The 20,719-nt window shown below is 43.2% G+C and overlaps 1 protein-coding gene and 1 long non-coding RNA gene across 2 annotated transcripts in view; both read left to right on the forward strand.

Moving 5' to 3' along the window:
- LOC126203139 (uncharacterized) overlaps positions 1-20,719 on the forward strand; it is a 693,770-nt gene that overhangs the window by 663,393 nt on the left and 9,658 nt on the right. The window contains exon 6 of the long non-coding RNA XR_007540226.1: positions 18,237-18,316. This is a non-coding gene — a long non-coding RNA (uncharacterized LOC126203139). The remainder of the gene's footprint in view (positions 1-18,236; positions 18,317-20,719) is intronic.
- Positions 1-20,719, forward strand: part of LOC126204287 (uncharacterized) — a 223,278-nt gene that overhangs the window by 115,038 nt on the left and 87,521 nt on the right. The window contains exon 2 of the mRNA XM_049938674.1: positions 18,237-18,316. Within this exon, the coding sequence (XP_049794631.1) occupies positions 18,237-18,316 (80 nt within the window). The remainder of the gene's footprint in view (positions 1-18,236; positions 18,317-20,719) is intronic.

The raw sequence follows: 20,719 nt of genomic DNA on the forward strand, positions 1-20,719 counted from the left end.
CAGACTGATCTGCAAAGCCGCAGTGAGAACTAGCAGATATTTATTTAATAGGCTTAGCATTGTGACCTAACCATGTATATACATACTTCAGTGTCTCTACAGTGTGTCTACTTTATGAAATAATTGTCTGGTTTAAATTCTGATTTCCATAGCAATAATGTAAGATATTTTAACGACACAAAAAGACTTATTGTTTTATACCAAAACTCACATCGATTACGTTATCTAATAAAGTACTACACTCATTTAAGAATCTGGAGCTGAAGCCGTTTAGGAAATGTGTAAAGAAATTATTAATTCAAATTGTTTTCATGCTATGGAATAGTTTCATGAGCGTAATTTTTAATTATAGTTTAATTATACATGTATTTATTCTCTATTTTATGTGTATATTTATTGACTTGCTTATGCAAGGTGTACAATCGCGTGAATGTTTTGTTTTTGGACAATAAAATCAGTCTGCATGCTGCACAGTACTGTAATTTGCGTACGTCTGCTGATATATTAATTTGCTTGCAAGCCAGGCGCGTAGCGACGCAATTATCCGAAGTTATGATTTTGTCATGTTAATGGTGCGAATCGTCGAGGGCTCGAAGTTGTCACCGTTTTATTCTCGTATTAGCAGCCCATAAATTGCAATGTAGATTTTTTTAAGAGTAAGAATGCAGAATGAGTTTTGATTTGTTGCTATGACAACTCAAAGATCAGAGCTAACGGCAGTGACACAGGCAATAATCTCTGAGCCGTGATTTAGTAAACAGCATTTAAACACAAATTAAATTTCGACTTATATTCCCACAATAATCTCTTCTGTATAGTTAATTGCGGAACTTCTGATTTTTGTGTAATGTCTGAAAGCTACCCTTCAAAAAACTCCAAAATATTCCGAGTTTCATAACCTTAATGGTAACCTTCACAGGTCAAATTTATCAGTAGCCTTTTACTTTAGCGTCGTAATTTCACTTTACTTTGAGACCAGTAATAGCAACGCGGTAGAGATATATTCTTGCTATAAGAACTGCAAAGCATCAAAAATGGTTCAAATGGCTCTGAGCACTATGTGACTTAATATCTGAGGTCATCAGTCCCCTAGACTTAGAACTAATTAAACCTAACTAACCTAAGGACATCACACACATCCATGCCCGAGGCAGGATTCGAACCTGCGACCGTAGCGGTCACACGGTTACAGACTGAAGTGCCTAGAACCGCCCATCCACACCGGCCGGCTGCAAAATATCGATTCGACGAAATTCAACATAAATCACAACGCTTGAATGCTCTTCAGAACGTTAAACCCCTTCAAGATTTAGAGCTGTATACGAACTACCGCCGCGTCGCTAAGCTTTAATTTAATCAAAACTATGTCAGAGGAAACGTGGCTAGCTCATAACTTGTTACAAGATATAACTTCCTCGACATTCATTTTTTACTCAACTATTTTGACTGTCGTTGGAGAGGCCTGTTGGTTGCTTCGATTTATCTTCCGTGGCGAACCGTCGACTCGGGATCAACCGGCATCCGGCGACATTTTCTGACGTTGGCCACGAAAGCTTGTCCTTCCGCCTGCGCCAATTCCCCTCGTTTAATATGGAACGTACAAATACACATCCATTTGTAGCATCGCATATGAACATTAAAATATCACACTAATATAGTAATATTTATCTCAACTTACTATGTATCGCGTGGCGAAAAAGATAAGGGATACAGCCTTCAATAGCTCTGTATCATTACTCTCTCTCTCTCCTTAATGTAACAGTCCAAGTTCTGAAACTACTTCGTGTCATAGTTGTTTTTTAAACCTAATTGACATGCTCAACATGTTCGTTCCAGCTAGACGGGGAGCAATCTACAGCAGATAATCACCATTAGTTGTAATCATTCGGTGAACTTCGCAGGCACGTGTTTCGTATTCTTTCTTTCCGGTATTCCTCCCTCCTCTCTCTCTCTCTCTCTTTCTCTTTCTCTTTCACACACACACACTCACATACACACACGCATCATCACACCTTGGCTCGGCTCTACGCCGTATATTTGTGTGTGTGTGTGTGTGTGTGTGTGTGTGTGTGTTTGCTTTGCAGCGGCGGCCGTCCAGTGGTCGAGAAGACGTTCGCTGGACGCCGGCCGGCCAGCTGCTGTTTGCCTTGAGCGACTGCCTCACGCGCTCCGTGTCGCTGTGTGAGGTCGATGCCCGTTCACCATTATGTCCACTCGCGAGTGTCGTCTGCAAGGACGCGACAACACAGTGGTTTGTCTGCAAGAGACGAAGCAAACTCTGTGGCAATTGTAGCCATGGGAGATACTGCCAGTGTGAACTTTGCGGTGCCCTCTGTCAGTTCTGCCTGCTAAGGTAGTGATGGGTCCGTGGAATACAGATACTGTCGGAATACGCACTTTACCTCTGCTAGAAAGATACGTGGTGTTGTTGTTGTGGTCTTCAGTCTGGTTTGATGCAGCTCTCCATGCTACTCTATCCTGTGCAAGCTGCTTCATCTCCCAGTAACAACTGCAACCTAAATCCTTCTGAATCTGCTTATTGTATTCATCTCTTGGTCTCCCTCTACGATTTTTACCCTCCACGCTGCCCTCCAGTACTAAACTGGTGATCCCTTGATGCCTGAGAACATGTCCTACCAACGGATCCCTTCTTCCTGTCAAGTTGTGCCACAATCTCCTCTTCTCCCCAATTCTATTCAATACCTCCCCATTAGTTATGTGATCTACCCATCTAATCTTCAGCATTCTTCTGTAGCACCACATTTCGAAAGCTTCTATTCTCTTGTTGTCCAAACTATTTATCGTCCATGTTTCACTTTCATACATGGCTACACTCCATACAAATACTTTCAGAAACGACTTCCTGACGCTTAAATCTATACTCGATGGTAACAAATTTCCCTTCTTCAGAAACGCTTTCCTCGCCATTGCCAGTCTACACTTTATATCCTCTCTACTTCAACCATCATCAGTTATTTTGCTCCAAAATGGGCAAAACTCGTTTATTACTTTAACTGTCTCATTTCCTAATCTAATTCCCTCAGCATCACCCGACTTAATTCGACTGCATTCCATTATCTTCGTTTTGCTTTTGTTGATGTTCGTCTTATATCCTCCTTTCAAGACACTCTCCATTCCGTCCAACTGCTTTTCCAAGTCCTTTGCTGTCCCTAACAGAATTACAGTGTCATCGGCAAACCTCAAAGTTTTTATTTCTTCTCCATGGATTTTAATACCTACTCCGAACTTTTCTTTTGTTTCCTTTACTGCTTGCTCAATATACAGATTGAATAACATCGGGGAGAGGCTACAACCCTGTCTGATTCCCTTCCCAACCACTACTTCCCTTTCATGCCCCTCAACTCTTATAACTGCCATCTGGTTTCTGTACAAATTGTAAATAGCCTTTCGCTCCCTGTATTTTACCCCTGCCACCTATAGAATTTGAAAGAGAGTATTCCGGTCAACATTGTCGAAAGCTTTCTCTAAGTCTACAGATACGTGGTTTTTTTTTGGTCATCAGTCTACTGACTGGTTGGTTGCGGCCCGCCACGAATTCCTTTCCTGTGCTAACCTCTTCATCTCAGAGTAGCACTTTCAACCTACGTCCTCAATTATTTGCTTGACGTATTCCAATCTCTGTCTTCATCTACAGTTTTTGCCCTCTACAGCTCCCTCTAGTACCATGGAAGTCATTCCCTCATGTCTTAGCAGATGTCCTATCATCCTGTCCCTTCTCCTTATCAGTGTTGTCCACATATTCCTTTCCTCTCCGATTCTGCATAGAACCTCCTCATTCCTTACCTTATCAGTCCACCTAATTTTCAACATTCGTCTATAGCACCACATCTCAAATGCTTCGATTCTCTTCTGTTCCAGTTTTCCCACAGTCCATGTTTCACTACCATACAATGCTGTATTCCAGACGTACATCCTCAGAAATTTCTTCCTCAAATTAAGGCCGGTATTTGATATTAGTAGACTTCTCTTGGCCAGAAATGCCTTTTTTGCCATAGCGAGTCTGCTTTTGATGTCCTCCTTGCTCCGTCCGTCATTGGTTATTTTACTGCCTAGGTAGCAGAATTCCTTCTTCATTGACTTCGTGACCATCAATCCCGATGTTAAGTTTCTCGCTGTTCTCATTTCTCCTACTTCTCATTACCTTCGTCTTTCTCCGATTTACTCTCAAACCATACTGTGTACTCATTAGAGTGTTCATTCCATTTAGCAGATCATTTAATTCTTCTTCACTTTCACTCAGGATAGCAATGTCATCAGCGAATCGTATCATTGATATCCTTTCACCTTGTATTTTATTTCAACTCCTGCACCTTTCTTTTATTTCCATCATTGCTTCATCGATGTACAGATTGAAGAGTATGGGCGAAAGGCTACAGCCTTGTCTTACACCCTTCTTAATACGAGCACTTCGTTCTTGATCGTCCACTCTTATTATTCCCCCTTGGTTGTTGTACATATTGTATATGACCCGTCTCTCCCTATAGCTTACCCCTACTTTTTTCAGAATCTCGAACAGCTTGCACCATTTTATATTGTCGAACGCTTTTTCCAGGTCGACAAATCCTATGAAAATGTCTTGATTTTTCTAGCCGTAACGTCAGAATTGCCTCTCTCGTCCCTTTACTTTTCTTAAAGCCAAACTGATCGTCACCTAGCGCATTCTCAATTTTCTTTTCCATTCTTCTATATATTATTCTTGTAAGCAGCTTCGATGCATGAGTTGTTAAGCTGATTGTGCGATAATTCTCGCACTTGTCAGCTCTTGCCGTCTTCGGAATTGTGTGGATGATGCTTTTCCGAAAGTCAGATGGTATGTCGCCAGACTCATATATTCTACACACCAACGTGAATAGTCGTTTTGTTGCCACTTCCCCTAATGATTTTAGAAATTCTGATGGAATGTTATCTATCCCTTCCGCCTTATTTGACCGTAAGTCCTCCAAGGGCTCTTTTAAATTCCGATTCTAATACTGGATCCTCTATCTCTTCTAAATCGACTCCTGTTCCTTCTTCTATCACATCAGCTAAATCTTCACCCTCATAGAGGCTTTCAATGTATTCTTTCCACCTATCTGCTCTATCCTCTGCATTTAACAGTGGAATTTCCGTTGCACTCTTAATGTTACCACCGTTGCTTTTAATGTCACCAAAGGTTGTTTTGACTTTCCTGTATGCTGAGTCTGTCCTTCCGACAATCATATCTTTTCCGATGTCTTCACATTTTTCCTGCAGCCATTTCGTCTTAGCTTCCCTGCACTTCCTATTTATTTCATTCCTCAGCGACTTGTATTTCTGTATTCCTGATTTTCCCGGAACGTGTTTGTACTTCCTCCTTTCATCAATCAACTGAAGTATTTCTTCTGTTACCCATGGTTTCTTCGCAGCTACCTTCTTTGTACCTATGTTTTCCTTCCCAACTTCTGTGATGGCCCTTTTTAGAGATGTCCATTCCTCTTCATCTGTACTGCCTACTGCGCTATTCCTTATTGCTCTATCTATAGCGTTAGAGAACTTCAAACGTATCTCGTCATTCCTTAGTACTTCCATATCCCACTTCTTTGCGTATTGATTCTTCCTGACTAATGTCTTGAACTTTAGCCTACTCTTCGTCACTACTATATTGTGATCTGAGTCAATATCTGCTCCTGGGTACGCCTTACAGTCCAGTATCTGATTTCGGAATCTCTGTCTGACCATGATGTAATCTAATTGAAATCTTCCCGTATCTCCCGGCCTTTTCCAAGTATACCTCCTCCTCTTGTGATTCTTGAACAGGGTATTCGCTATTACTAGCTGAAACTTGTTACAGAACTCTTTCTCCTCTTTCATTCCTTGTCCCAAGCCCATATTCTCCTGTAACCTTTTCTTCTACTCCTTCCCCTACAACTGAATTCCAGTCGCCCATGACTATTAGATTTTCGTCCCCCTTTACATACTGCATTACCCTTTCAATATCCTCATACACTTTCTCTATCTCTTCATCTTAAGCTTGCGACGTCGGCATGTATACCTGAACTATCGTTGTCGGTATTGGTCTGCCGTCGATTCTGATTAGAACAACCCGGTCACTGAACTGTTCACAGTAACACACCCTCTGCCCTACCTTCCTATTCATAACGAATTCTACACCTGTTATACCATTTTCTGCTGCTGTTGATATTACCCGATACTCATCTGAGCAGCAATCCTTGTCTTCCTTCCACTTCACTGACCCCTACTACATCTAGATTGAGCCTTTGCATTTCCCTTTTCAGATTTTCTAGTTTCCCTACCACGTTCAAGCTTCTGACATTCCACGCCCCGACTCGTAGAACGTTATCCTTTCGTTGATTATTCAGTATTTTTCTCATGGTAACCTCCCCATTGGCAATCCCCTCCCGGAGATCCGAATGGGGGACTATTCCGGAATCTTTTGCCAATGGAGAGATCATCATGACACTTCTTCAATTACAGGCCACATGTCCTGTGGATACACGTTACGTGTCTTTAATGCAGTGGTTTCCATTGCCTTCTGCATCCTCATGTCGTTGATCATTGCTGATTCTTCCGCCTTTAGGGGCAGTTTCCCACCCCTAGGACAAGAGAGTGCCCTGAACCTCTATCCGCTCGTCCGCCCTATTTGACAAGGCCGTTGGCAGAATGAGGCTGACTTCTTATGACGGAAGTCTTCGGCCGCCAATGCTGATTATTTATCAAAATTTAGGCAGTGGCGGGGATCTAACCCGGGACCGAAGACGTTTTGATTATGAATCAAAGACGCTACCCCCTTTTTTTGTCTTTTTTTTAATCTCATTTTGTTCGCTTTCGTTCGTTGCATCTGTTCGGGGCGGACGTCGTAAGACATCCGTTTAAGTTCGTTGTTGATCGATTAACTCAGTTTTTTTTATTACAGAGGGCTGCTAACCCTCTGACCGAACACGCTGAGCTACCGTGCCGGCATCCATAGACCACGGGTACCTCACACGTGGTATGAGAAGGAATTCGCCATCTTGCAGGCAAAATACGCCAGACGGACGGAGCGACAAGTGCACAAAAGAGAATCACGAATTGTGGGAAAACCAGAAAAGAAGAGAATCGAGGCGTTTGACACGTGAATAGCAGGCTGTTGAAAAGATAAGAAATAAGGTTCTCCTGTGAATCGGAAAGGAATAGAAAACAGAGCCTTATACTTGAGAAAAAAAATCTTTATACGTAAAATTCGCAGACCACATGTGCAGATGTCAGACGCTCAACTGGTCTGCTTCCAGCCAACACAAAGTCATCAGTAGCAACGATGCAGAACCAGCTTTTATCAGAAAACACAATAGACCTCTGCCCTACCCTCCGATTAGCTCTCGCTTGCCACCACTGAAGTCGCAAACGGCAGTGGTTTGAGGTCAGTGGAATGCGCGCTACAGGGAGTCTGTTGCAGAGCTTTCCTTGAAGTAACAGATTTGTAACAGTTCGTTGTGTCGTTGTGGTGACAACTGCTGGTTCAATTTCTGCTGCAGATGCAGTACAATGTGCGAGAGCGATAAGCCGAACGCGATGGTCTTTCTTCTCGGTAGTACCACTTGGCCGTCCGGAGCCCGATCTTCTAGCGACTGTACACTCTCGTGACCACCGCTACCAGCAATCATGTACAGCTGCTACGTTCCTGCCAAGTCTTTGCTACATCGCAGAAGGAACATGCAGCGTCATGTAGCCCTAGTACACGACGTTGAAACTCAGGAAGGGTGGTAAATTCTAGTGAATGAGGAGTTATCACAAAGGGAGTCCGGACTGATGACCACAGCAGTTGAGTCCCATAGTGCTCAGAGCCATTTGAACCATTTGAACAAAGCGAGTCCCACAGGGTTCAATTTTAGGTCCTCTGCTGTTCTTTATTCATGTGAATGACCTACCACTTAACGTTCAGCAAGCGGAACTAGTACTTTTTGCAGATGACACGAGTGTTATAACAAATCCCATTCCAGAAAAAGCAGCTGAAGACATTGTTAAAGATGTCTTTCAAAGAATTATTAAGTGGTTCTCATGAAATGGACTCACCCTTAATTTTGAAAAAAAACTCACTACATCCAGTTCTGTACACCGAATAGAGTCATACCGACAATTGATGTAGCGTATGAACAGCTCTCAGTTAACAGGGTAGGTTTCTCCATATTTTTGGGTGTTCACATTGATGACAGCTTCAACTGGAAGAAGCATATTGCTGAGCTTCTCAAACAATTAAGTCCAGCTTCTTTAGCTCTTCGTATAATCGCTAGTCTTGGTAATAAACAAATCAGCCTCCTAACGTACTTTGCATATTCCCACTCAGTAATGTCTTATGGAATAGTTTTCTGGGGTAACTCACCACTTACACATAAAGTATTGATTGCACAAAAGAGAGCAGTGAGAATAATTAGTGGTGTTCGCCCAAAGACGTCATGTAGGCACCTTTTCAAGGAGTTAGGTATTTTAACTGCACCATTAGGTATTTTAACTGCACCATCAGAGTACATATATTCGGTAATGAAATTCGTTACAAATAATCCATCTCAGTTCGCGAAGAACAGTGATGTTCATACGCACGACACTAGAGGGAAATATGACCTTTCCTATCCGTTATTGAAGCTGTCAGTTGCTCAAAAAGGAGTACATTATTCAGCAACAAAAATCCTTGATCATTTGCCCAACAACATAAAGTGTCTGGCAGGTAGTAGATCAAGTTTTAAATCTAGCTTAAAATCATTTCTTTTGGACAACTCCTTCTACTCCATAGACGAGTTTCTGTTACAGAAATGATAAAAAAAAAAGAAAAAAGAATTGTACCTCTAAATGTAGTTGCATGTGTAGAACTAAAATTTTCAGTAATATTAATATTAGCACTATCCATGTGTGTATATATATATTTTATAATATAACCTGCTCCACATCATATCGATAAAATAATCGGGAAAATGATCTACGGAACAAGCCATAACTAAAACTAAAACTAAAACTCAGTGAGGTGTTGATAATGACGTTTTTGTCGCCTTAAAGCCGTTCTTGACTAAGATCCACTCACCACGTCCGATCTCTAAAGGTTACTGAACCTTACGACTGTTACAGACTGTATTTAAAGCAAACCTACGACTAGCGCAAGTCTCATGCGACTGGCTCGAAATGTGAACAGACATCATCATCCTACCCACTGTCGTTTATGTCGCACAACTCCTTCTTGCTGTTGCTATATTCTTTCCGTCAATCTGTATATTAATTCCAACAGAGTTTGTCCATATCTCGCAAAAACATTAGTGCGGATGAAATTGCGAACCTCTTGTCGTCCACTGCTCATTATTCTGAGTGTTCTGACATTGGCTTTGTCATTTCTTGTTAACAATATCAGCTTATTCCCAAGAATTAGCACCCTTCACTCAGTTACTACAAGGCAATAATCTAATCTGCATTTGCATCGTGCCTCCTTGACTTGTGCTGAAAGGCGTGCAGTATTCTGCTGCATTCATTTTCAGCAAGCTACCACAAGAACTCAAAAATCTTAGCAGTAATCTACACGCTTCCACATCCAAACTGAACAGTTTCCTTATGGCTCAGTTCTTTTCTTCTCTCCGGGAGTTCTCGAAAAATTAAGCTTATTCCTGCGATATACTGTTGACTGCGTTTACATAAACTTACAGCTTAACTCTTTTTATTATTCATAAACATTTTATTTTATCTGTCATTACACTACTGGCCATTAAAATTGCTACGCCACGAAGATGACGTTTTACAAACGTGAAATTTAACCGGCAGGAAGAAGATGCTGTGATATGCAAATGATTAGTTTTTCAGAGCATTCACACAAGATTGGCGCCGGTGGCGACATCTACAACGTGCTGGCATGAGGAAAGTTTCCAACCGATTTCTCATACACAAACAGCAGTTGACCGGCGTTGCCTGGTGAAACGTTGTTGTGATGCCTCGTGTAAGGAGGAGAAATGCGTACCATCACGTTTCCGACTTTGATAAAGGTCGGATTGTAGCCTATCGCGATTTAGGTTTATCGTATCGACACATTGCTGCTCGCGTTGGTCGAGATCCAATGACTGTTAGCAGAATATGGAATCGGTGGGTTCAGGAGGGTAATACGGAACGCCGTGCTGGATCCCAACGGCCTCGTATCACTAGCAGTCCAGATGACAGGCATCTTATTCGCATGGCTGTAACCGTTCGTGCAGCGACGTCTCGATCCCTGAGTCAACAGATGGGGACGTTTGCAAGACAACAACGATCTGCACGAACAGTTCGACGACGTTTGCAGCAGCATGGACTATCAGCTCGGAGACCATGGCTGCGGTTACCCTTGACGCTGCATCACAGACAGGAGCGACTGCGATGGTGTACTCAACGACTGGGTGCACGAATGGCAAAACGTCATTTTTTCGGATGAATCCAGGTTCTGTTTACACCATCATTATGGTCGCATCCGTGTTTGGCGACATCGCGGTGAACGCACATTGGAAGCGTGTATTCGTCATCGCCATACTGGCGTATCATCTTGCGTGATGGTATGGGGTGCCATTCGTTACACGTCTCGGTCACCTCTTATTCGCATGGACGGCACTTTGAACAGTGGACGTTATATTTCAAATGTGTTACGACCCGTGGCTCTACCCTTTATTCGATCCCTGCGAAACCCTACATTTCAGTAGGATAATGCACGACCGCATGTTGCAGGTCCTGTACGGGCCTTTCTGGATACAGAAAATGTTCGACTGCTGCCCTGTCCAGCACATTCTCCAGATCTCTCACCAATTGAAAACGTCTGGCCAATGGTGGCCGAGCAACTGGCTCGTCACAATACTCCGGTCACTACTCTTGATGATCTGTGGTATCGTGTTGAAAGTGCATGGGCAGCTGTGCCTGTACACGCCATCCAAGCTCTGACTCAATGCCCCGGCGTATCAAGGCTGTTATTATGGCCACAGGTGGTTGTTGTGGGTACTGATTTCACAGGATCTATGCACCGAAATTGTGTAAAAATGTAATGACATGTCAGTTCTATTACAATATATTTGTCGAATGAATACCCGTTTATCATCTGCATGTATTCATGGTGTAGCAATTTTAATGGCCAGTAGTGCACTTTTCTGTCGTAATTTCATGTACTGACACGTTCCCTGGCCTTGGAGATTATCTCCTCAGTATGGTGCTACGGAACTACACGTGCAAAATAAATAAATATCAGAAAAATTGGGAGCCGTGTTATATGTACAACTAGTCCGGACTCTCTACCAGCCGATAAGGCGATAAATTTTCAAGCGGTATGACAGAATTTTTGGATTTACATAATATCGAAAAAGGTGACGGTAACTTTATATTCTCGACGGAGCAGACTGATGTTTCCAGTCTGCGAGCAGATGCGTTACTTGTGTGGCAGCCAGTCGCAGCGAGCGGCCTCGGCAGCAGATGTCCCAGGTTGGCGACACCGCTAGCCGCCGTAGGTTCGACGACCCTCCCCGCGCCCCCCACCCCTCGGCACCCACTCTCCGTCACCACCTTCCGAGGTGCCGAGCAGTCGTAATCGCCACTGGCATGATACATGGCCCAGCCGCCGTCCAAGCTCCGACGTCATTTCGGCAGTCCTATACACAGGGTTGAGTGGCCGCGGGGTTCGAGGCGCCATGTCACGGATTGCACGGCCCCTCCCCCTGGAGGTTCGAGTCCTGTGTGTGTTGTTCTTAGCATTAGTTTAAGTAGTGTGTATGTCTAGGGACCGATGACCTATGCAGTTTGGTCCCTTAGGGACTCACAAGCGTTTGAACATTTTCTATACACAGAACGTAAGCGGTTCTTAGAAACTGGTTGCCCATCTGTACCGTACGTATTTCAGCTGCGTGACTAGGCGTTCCTAGGAAATTCAGTACTAAATGTCGTAACCCAAGTTCTCAGCAGCTGGCACTCACCCTTGTAAAAGATTATCAGACATTTTCTTCAAACAGTTGCCAACAGCGTAAATAATTAACAAAAAAATTCATAACACAAAACTGTATTTGATTCTTTTATTCTATTACCAGTTTCGGTTACAAACCATCATCAGGCACCTGTATCATCGTAATTGGAGCGTGAGCTACAAATGTAACTACAGTGACAAAAATAAAATGTTAATGGCAAGAACGGTACACTGTAGTACTTACAAAGATCGAACAAAAACATCTTACATATTACGGAAATGCAAAGAGAGTAGTGAAGCTATTGATACATTCATTGATATAACTACGTTTTCCAAGTTGAAAAATAACAGGGTATTAGAAGCCGACAAGAAGACCTGCATACATATATTGGGGTTTGACAGTTGATGTTACACACCTCTTGTGGTTGTAGAGGGGACTTAGTAAACGAACTTTTACATGGAAATTTATGTCTGGAACCGTCAACCAGCGACATTAAAGACTCAAGACTCAAGGCGCGGGTGCCTGTAAATGTATGTACACACATCAAAAAAAGTTTTGCATCATCTCGGTTCCGAGAGTTTTGGAACCTGTACAGAAAATTGCAATACACATCAAGATAAGCATTTCCGCCTTTTTTATTGCTCATGAAAACCACACATTGCATGTTGTACCACCATACAGTGAGACCATCAGAGGTGGTGGTCCAGATTGCTATACACACCGGTACCTCTAATATCTAATAGCACGTTCTCTTGCATTGATGCATGCCTGTATTCGTCGTGGCATACTATCCACAAGTTCATCAAGGGACTGTTGGTCCAGATTGACCCACTCATCCACGGCGAGTCGGTATAGACCCCTCAGAGTGGTTGGTGGGTCACGTCGTCCATAAACAGCCCTTTTCAATCTATTCCAGGAATGTTCGATAGAGTTCATGTCTGGAGAACATGCTGGCCACTCTAGTCGAGCGATGTCGTTGTCCTGAAGAAAGTCATTCACAAGATGTGCACGATGGGGGCGCGAATTGTCGTCCATGAAGACGAATGCCTCGCCAGCTTGCTGCCGATATGGTTGCACTATTGGTCGGAGGATGGTATTGACGTATCGTTCAGCCGTTACGGCGTCTTTCATTACCACCAGCGGCGTACGTCGGTCCCACATAATGCTACCCCAAAACAGCAGGTTACCTCCACATTGCTAAACTCACTGGAGAGTGTGTCTAAGGCTTTCAACCTGACCGGGTTGCCTCCAAACACGCTTCCTACGACTGTCTGAAGGCATATGCGACACTCATCGGTGAAGAGAAGGTGATGTCAATCCTGAGCGGTCCATTCGGCATGTTGTTGGGCCCATCTGTACCGCGCTGCATGGTGTTGTTGTAAAGATGAACCTCGCCATGGACGTCGGGAGTGAAGTTGTGAATCAAGCAGCCTATTGCATACAGTTTGAGTCGTAACACGACGTCTTTTGGCGTTGCTGTAAGGATTCTTCCGAGCCATAATCCGTCATCCACTTCAGTAACAGCCCTTGGGCGGCCTGAGCGAAACATGTCATCGACAGTTCCTGTCTCTCTGTATCTCCTCCATGACCGAACAACATCGCTTTGGTTCACCGAGACGCCTGGACACTTCCCTTGATGAGAGCCCTTCCTGGCTCAAAGTAACAAAGCGGACACTATCGAACTGCGGTATTGACCTTCTAGGCATAATTGAACTACAGAAAACACGAGCCGTGTATCTTCTTCCCGTTGGAAAGACTGGAACTGATCGGCAGTCGACCCCCTCCGTCTAATAGGCGCTGCTAATGCATGGTTCTTCATATCTTTGGGCGGGTTTAGTGAAATCTCTGAACAGTCAAATGGAGTGTGTCTGTGATACAATATCAAGGGTCAACGTCTATCTCAAAAGTTCTGGGAACCGGGGTGATGCAAAACTTTTTTTGATGTGTGTGTACACTGGCTAATTTCGTGACGATGTACAAATTATCTACGATGATGGAGAAGGATAAATGTATCAATTTGATTTAAGGGTCCCTGTAACAACAGCAGTGCCAGTACACGTATTCCACTGTCAGAGGTATCAAATCGGTTTTCGCTTATAACTTTCGGCTCTTTCGTTTCCGTTACAGGCACCCTTACGTCAGAATGATACATTTATTCTTCTCCATCATCCTTAAAAATTTGTACATCATCACGGAATCATCCCGTATATACACACATTTACAGACGCCGGCTCCTATAACTTTGATTTTCTGTAGCGTCCTTGGATAAAGTTTCCGAACATGGCTTCCTACGTAAAACTTGATCTACTAAGTCTCCTCTACAACCTCTACAAGGGTGTAACATGAATTGTTAAGCCCCGCGTAGGTGATGCATAAACAGGTCAACTACATAGTAGTGTGAGCAAGGCACACGGAGTACAAAGAACAACTAGTGGAATACAGAGATCGAAACTAACAAGAAAAACAAAAAAGTTCAGATGTGTGTGTGAAATCTTACGGGACTTAACTGCTAAGGTTATCAGTCCCTAAGCTTACACACTACTTAACCTAAATTATCATAAGGACAAACACACACACCTATGCCCGAGGGAGGACTCGAACCTCCGCCGGGACCAGCAGCACAGTCCATGACTGCAGCGCCTAAGACCGCTCGGCTAATCCCGCGCGGCAACTATTAAGACGTTTCAACCTGAGTGCAGTACAAAACTGGTCCACCATAGCGATGAAAAAGTCAAAATCGCTGTGGTGGAACTGTTTTGTACTGTACTTTGGCTCAACTGTCTTGTTAGTTTCGATCTCTGTATTCCACTAGGTGTTCTTTGTTCTTCGCATTCCGTGTACTTTGCTCACACTACCATACAGTTGAGCTGTTTTTACATCACCTACATGTATATAAGTCTTCTTGTCGATTTCTAATACTCTGTAATGCTATTTTTCTGTTTTCACCTGACTGACATATTTTTGCCAATGAATCTATCAATAGCTGCATTCCCTGTGTTTGGTTTTTCATATTATACAAGGTGTTTATTTCGACTTTCGTAAATACTACAGTGTATTACTCTTGTCACTTATATTTTATTTTTGTGATTGTAGTTACATTCGTGACTCACACTCCAGTTAAGATGATGCAGGCACCAGATGACAAAAAAAGACCCAACTACAGCTTTGTGTTATGAATTTTGTGAAAGACAAACAACCGGAAGCTTAGACTCGTCTAGCTCTCTTTTATGCACTGTCGACCAGTCTCTACCACTACCAGACTGTAGTTCCAGGGGAGAGATCAATATGAGCTCTGAGCTCTCATTGTGCCATGACATGGATACAAGGGACGAAATAATAGTACGTAGTTCATGCGACTGCTCAGACCAGTAAGGCCCGGGAAACGAGAATAAGCTGCAAGAACAATGAAGTAAGGCAGTGTTCGAAGTTTTACATAATGATTTGAGAAAACATAATAACTTGTTTCTAAACTTACCAGTTTTAAGATCAAAACAAACTGCAAAACGATTTAGAAAAAATATCTGAATGGTGCGAAAAGTGGCAGTTGACCCTAAATAACGAAAAGTGTGAGGTCATCCACATGAGTGCTAAAAGGAACTCGTTAAACTTCGGTTAGACGATAAATCAGTCTAATCTAAAAGCCGTAAATTCAAGTAAATGCCTAGGTATTACAATCACGAACAACGTAAATTGAGAAGAACACATAGAAAATGTTGTGGGGAAGGCTAACCAAAGACTGCTTTTTATTGGCAGGACACTTAGAAAATGTAACAGACCTACTAAGGAGACTGCCTACACTACGCTTGTCTGTCCTCTTTTAGAATACTGCAGCGCTGTGTGGGATCCTTACCAGATAGGACTGATGGAGAAAATCGAAAAAGTTCAAAGAAAGGCAGCACGTTTTGTATTATCGCGAAATATGGGAGAGAGTGTCACAGAAATGATACTGGATTTGGGCTGGCAATCATTAAAGGAAAGGCGTTTTTCGTTGCGACGGCATCTTCTCACGAAATTCCAATCACCAACTTTCTCCTCCGAATGCGAAAATATTTTGTTGACACCGGTCTACATAGGGAGGAACTATCACCACGATAAAATAAGGGAAATCAGAGCTCGTACGGAAAGATGTAGGTGTTCATTCTTTCCGCGCGCTATACGAGATTGGAATAATAGAGAATTGCGAAGGTGGTTCGATGAACCCTCTGCCAGGCACTTAAGTGTGATTTGCAGAGTATCCATGTAGATGTAGATGTTAATTCGTTATTGTTGGATGGTTGTTGTTAGGTGTAATATGTATTTATCAACGCAGTTGCTGTGAACTCAAACAGTGAAGATTATTTCTAGACTTATATTGTTTTTAAAAAAGTGAGGTAATGTTAACACAATTTCAGGTAAAAAATAATATCTGAGTTTTCATTTTGAGGTATGCGATAAATAAACACTGCTGGAAAAAATTAGTATACCCTTTTAGAGGTTTCCAAGTCACCAAGTCACTGTAGATCTCTCGTTGCAACAGTGCATATGGAGTACATGAAATGATTACATTACAGATCAATAGCACAAGCGATTCTGAGGTTCGAGGTATCGACCTATGCTGAAACACCCATGTTAGTACGTGGCGTAGCATCCACGGGCGAAGTATATTTATTGTTGAAGTGTATTTACCTTCCAGGAATCAAAGTATGTCACGTTACATTAAACCAAATTGGTCAGAATAGTAATTTCAAAATATCTGTAGAAAAGACGAGGCTAATAATATTCCGGGAGAAATAACAGGTGCGATCAAAAGTAGCGGTAGAAAACAAATCAATCGAGCAAGCTAGTCATTTTACCTACCTGGGAAGCGATTAATTATGATAAAGGCGTAAAGAATTAAGCAGCAAAATTTCACAGTGTCTCAGGAACTATAAAAAGTCCGTTAAAGACAGAGACGACTAAACAAACGCAGCTGATCTGAGGCTTCGATAGGAAACAAGGAATACACAATCGAACAGTGACGTCAGAATTGATATTTCACAGACCAGTTAGAGGATGTATACTAGAAGATATTAAAAAGAGCTTAAAATATTTGCAACAACAGAGAAAATCTACGCAACCAAGTGGAAATGGAAGGAAAAAGTAAACTGAACATATCCCAAAAAAGAGTTGCTATATATACTCATAGGGGTAAGTGACGCAAGTTAGCCAAGAAAAACGATGGACCTTTTCAGAACTGAAGCCAGAGTAGGTTCCATGATGTAGAGGAGGAGGAGGAGGAGGGGGAGGAAGTGGAGGTGGAGGAGGTGGAAGAGGAGGATAATGATGTTCACGAGTACTTTACATTATTAAAATATTGACTAAAATGATCAAGCATCCGACATGCAATGTGTTTTCTGCACTTGCTACCAGATACAGCTTTACAATGAAATGAACACCCTTAGCTGCTTACAGGCGTTGACATACGTCAACGGGGGCAGATGAAAATGTGTGCCCCGACCGGGACTCGAACCCGGGATCTCCTGCTTACATGGCAGACGCTGTATCCATCTTTTTTTTTAATCTCATTTTGTTCGATTTTGTTCGTTGCATCTTCTCGGGGCGGACGTCGTAATACATCCGTTTAAGTTCGTTGTTGATCGATTAACTCAGTTTTTTTTATTACAGAGGGAGCTAACCCTCTGACCGAACACGCTGAGCTACCGTGCCGGCGTTCCATCTGACCCACAAAGGACACAGAGGATAGCGGGACTGCAGGGATTTATCTCTGGCATGCCTCCCGCGAAACCCACATTCTCAACGTATTGTCCCGCACTACATTCGTATTGCCCCCGCCCATTTTACTCATTACTGGCGGCGCGTTGCCGATTCCCGTAAGAGTTCGGGCCTGTTTGTGCATTCGCACAGTAGAAGAAGATGGTCAAGTGGCCGGTGAGCCTTAACTATATATATATTTACTAAGATGGTATCTGTTCTTTCGGAAAGAACAGATACCATCTTAGGAAATATATATATTGATACAGATTTGATGTGCAACGCGTTCTCAAACTCTCCAAATCGTTTATATAAAAGTGGAAATTTTAGGATCTTGCACCTCTCAGGTAAATTTCTATGGGCGCCCAAGTTGGTAGGTGAGAATTGCGAGACTTCCTAAAAAGCGCTTCTCTAGCTTTGTAACCGGTAGCCCCATATCCACTCTTACTTCGCGCAAACAATTCTTTCTCAGTGAGACCGAGTGCTGGAGAAGCAAATAATGCGGGTTTGTTTCCGCTTACAGCTACGTCATTCGCCTGAGAAAGTCTTCGCGGAAAGTTTGAAGTAAATGTTTGCGTTACGTGTGTGCAGGTGACGGACCGGGATGCTGAGGCGGACATTGGCGCCGAGACACCGCGCGAACGCGACGAAGAGGACGTCACACCGTACAGGTAAGGGCCACAGGAATTATGCAGTCAGATCTTTTGATGCCTCTTTGAGAACCTATGCACCACTTCAATATGATCACTCGATCATTAACAGCCATACAATAACACATTTACAGAGATATGAAACCACGTTGTTACACAGACCATCTGCTTTTCAAGTGGCCTTGTTGAGAAAATACCTCTTGAAGGACACTTGCGACAGTTCTCAAATCTTCGGTATGTCGTGCCAGTTTCTGTCCAACTGGCGCGTTGTTGTTGTTGTGATCTTCAGTCCAGAGACTGGTTTGATGCAGCTGTCCATGCTACTCTATCCTGTTCAAGCTTCTGCATCTCCCAGTACCTACTGCAACCTACATCCTTCTGAATCTGTTTAGTGTATTCATACAATTTTTACCCTCCACGCTGCCCTCCAATACTAATTGGTGATCCCTTGATGCTTCAGAATATGTCCTACCAACCGATCCCTTCTTCTAGCCAAGTTGTGCCACAAATTCCTCTTCTCCCCAATTCTATTCAATACCTCCTCATTAGTTATGTGATCTACCCATCTATTCTTCAGCATTCTTCTGTAGCACCACATTTCGACAGCTTTGGCGCGTTAGATAGTCAAAATTCCGAGCTGGTTGGAAAGCCCTGTCCGTTACGCTCCAAACATTCTCAGCTGGGCAGAGATCCGGCGACCCTGCTGGTCCAGAAACTTTCCCCGTGTGCGGGTGGGCATTATCTTGTTGAAATGTACTCCCAGGGTGGCTTGCTTTGAAGAGCAACAAAACGCGGCGTCCAGTATCGTCGACGTACCTCTGTGCTGTGAGGTTCCGCGGATGACAACCAAAGAGGCCCTGATGATATGAAGTGGTATTTCAGGCCCTCAGTCCTAGGTGGCGGACCGTATGGCGAGTGACAGGTTGGCAGCCCATCGCTGTCTGGGGTGCCTCCAAACACGTCTTCGCTGTTCATTGGGGACAATTTCGAAGCGGGAGTGATCACTGAAGCGAATTCTACTTCAGTCAAAGAGATTCCAGTCCTCCCAGTACTAGCGTAGACGTTTCTGGAGATGTCTTGGACGGGAGTGGGACACCAACCTGACTGTCACCCAACGGCCGGGCAACCAGGACTGTTGGTCTGGGGTGCCATTTTTTTTTTATATCAGGATACCATTGATTGTCATCTGCGACACCCTTACGGCACAGTGGTACGTCGAAGATATTCTGCCCCCCCCCCCTCTCCGCCTCCCACCCCCCGTTTTGTTGCCCTTTATGATTCAACAAGATAACGCTCGCCCGCACACGGCGAGAGTTTCTACTGTTTGTCTTCGTGCTTGCCAAAGTCTACCTTGGCCAACAAAGTCGCCGTATCTCTCCGAAACTGAGAACGTTTGGAGTGTTATGGGCAGGGTTCTCCAGACGATCCAACTCGCCATTTGGACAGAATCTGGCACTATATTCCTCACTAGGACATCCAACAACTCTTTCAATCAGTGCCAAGCCGAATAACTGCTTGCATAAGGGCTAGAGATGAACCAACATAGCATTAACTTGCTTAATTTGTGAAGCTCTTTCTCCTGAATAAATCACGCATTTTTTTTTCTAAACCTGAGGTCATTCGTTTCTCTGTTATGTGTCTCTTTTTCTCCCTCTCTTAGAGTGTATAATGCCTAGTACACACTCGCAGACTCATTGCTTTATTTTGGCTTATAATACCTAGCAGTTTGTCAACGCCTGCTTTCCGTTGCCAGACTAATTATTGCAGGACTTTGCTTAACTCTCAGCAACGTGGTGCATATGTTGATACGTTGCTCAACATTTAAGCAGTTTCTCTTCTGTTTCGGAGAGTTTGCACAGTGCACGTGTTTCATGGATTTTTAATTCCTTGGTATTTATTGTAAACGTGGTCACACTAAATACGTTAAAATTTATTCAAGGTTGTAATGCACCTTTTGGTCTCTGGGACGTGAAGAGTTCTGACTATGAAACCTTCATATAAAAAAAGTTTCGCTAGCTGAAATGTAATGTATCTCGAACAGAATAGTCTCCTCCGCACCAGCTACCGTGGATTCCGAAACTATCGGTCATTCCACACTTGCCTTGCCCTCTTCTTACAGGATATCCTCAAAGCCATGGACCAAAATACTTCTCGACTTCGGGAAAAAATTGGCTCAGTACCACGTCAAAGCTTATTAACAAAAGTATAGCGTATCCATGACGTCCAGCTGCCATTCCAAAAAAATAATAACTTGGAAGCTATACGAGATATGGAATCTTCGTTTCACGATAGAAGGAAGGGCAGCACCAGTCGTAAAATTTTAATCTGTTTATTGCAGATCGATTTTATCTACTGCGTAGTTATAGTCGGTGCTACATGAATACAAGAACATAATGACAATCAGATGAAAACCGTATCACAGTT

The sequence above is a fragment of the Schistocerca nitens genome, chromosome 9, assembly GCF_023898315.1.
Source record: "Schistocerca nitens isolate TAMUIC-IGC-003100 chromosome 9, iqSchNite1.1, whole genome shotgun sequence".
NCBI lineage: Eukaryota > Metazoa > Arthropoda > Insecta > Orthoptera > Acrididae > Schistocerca > Schistocerca nitens.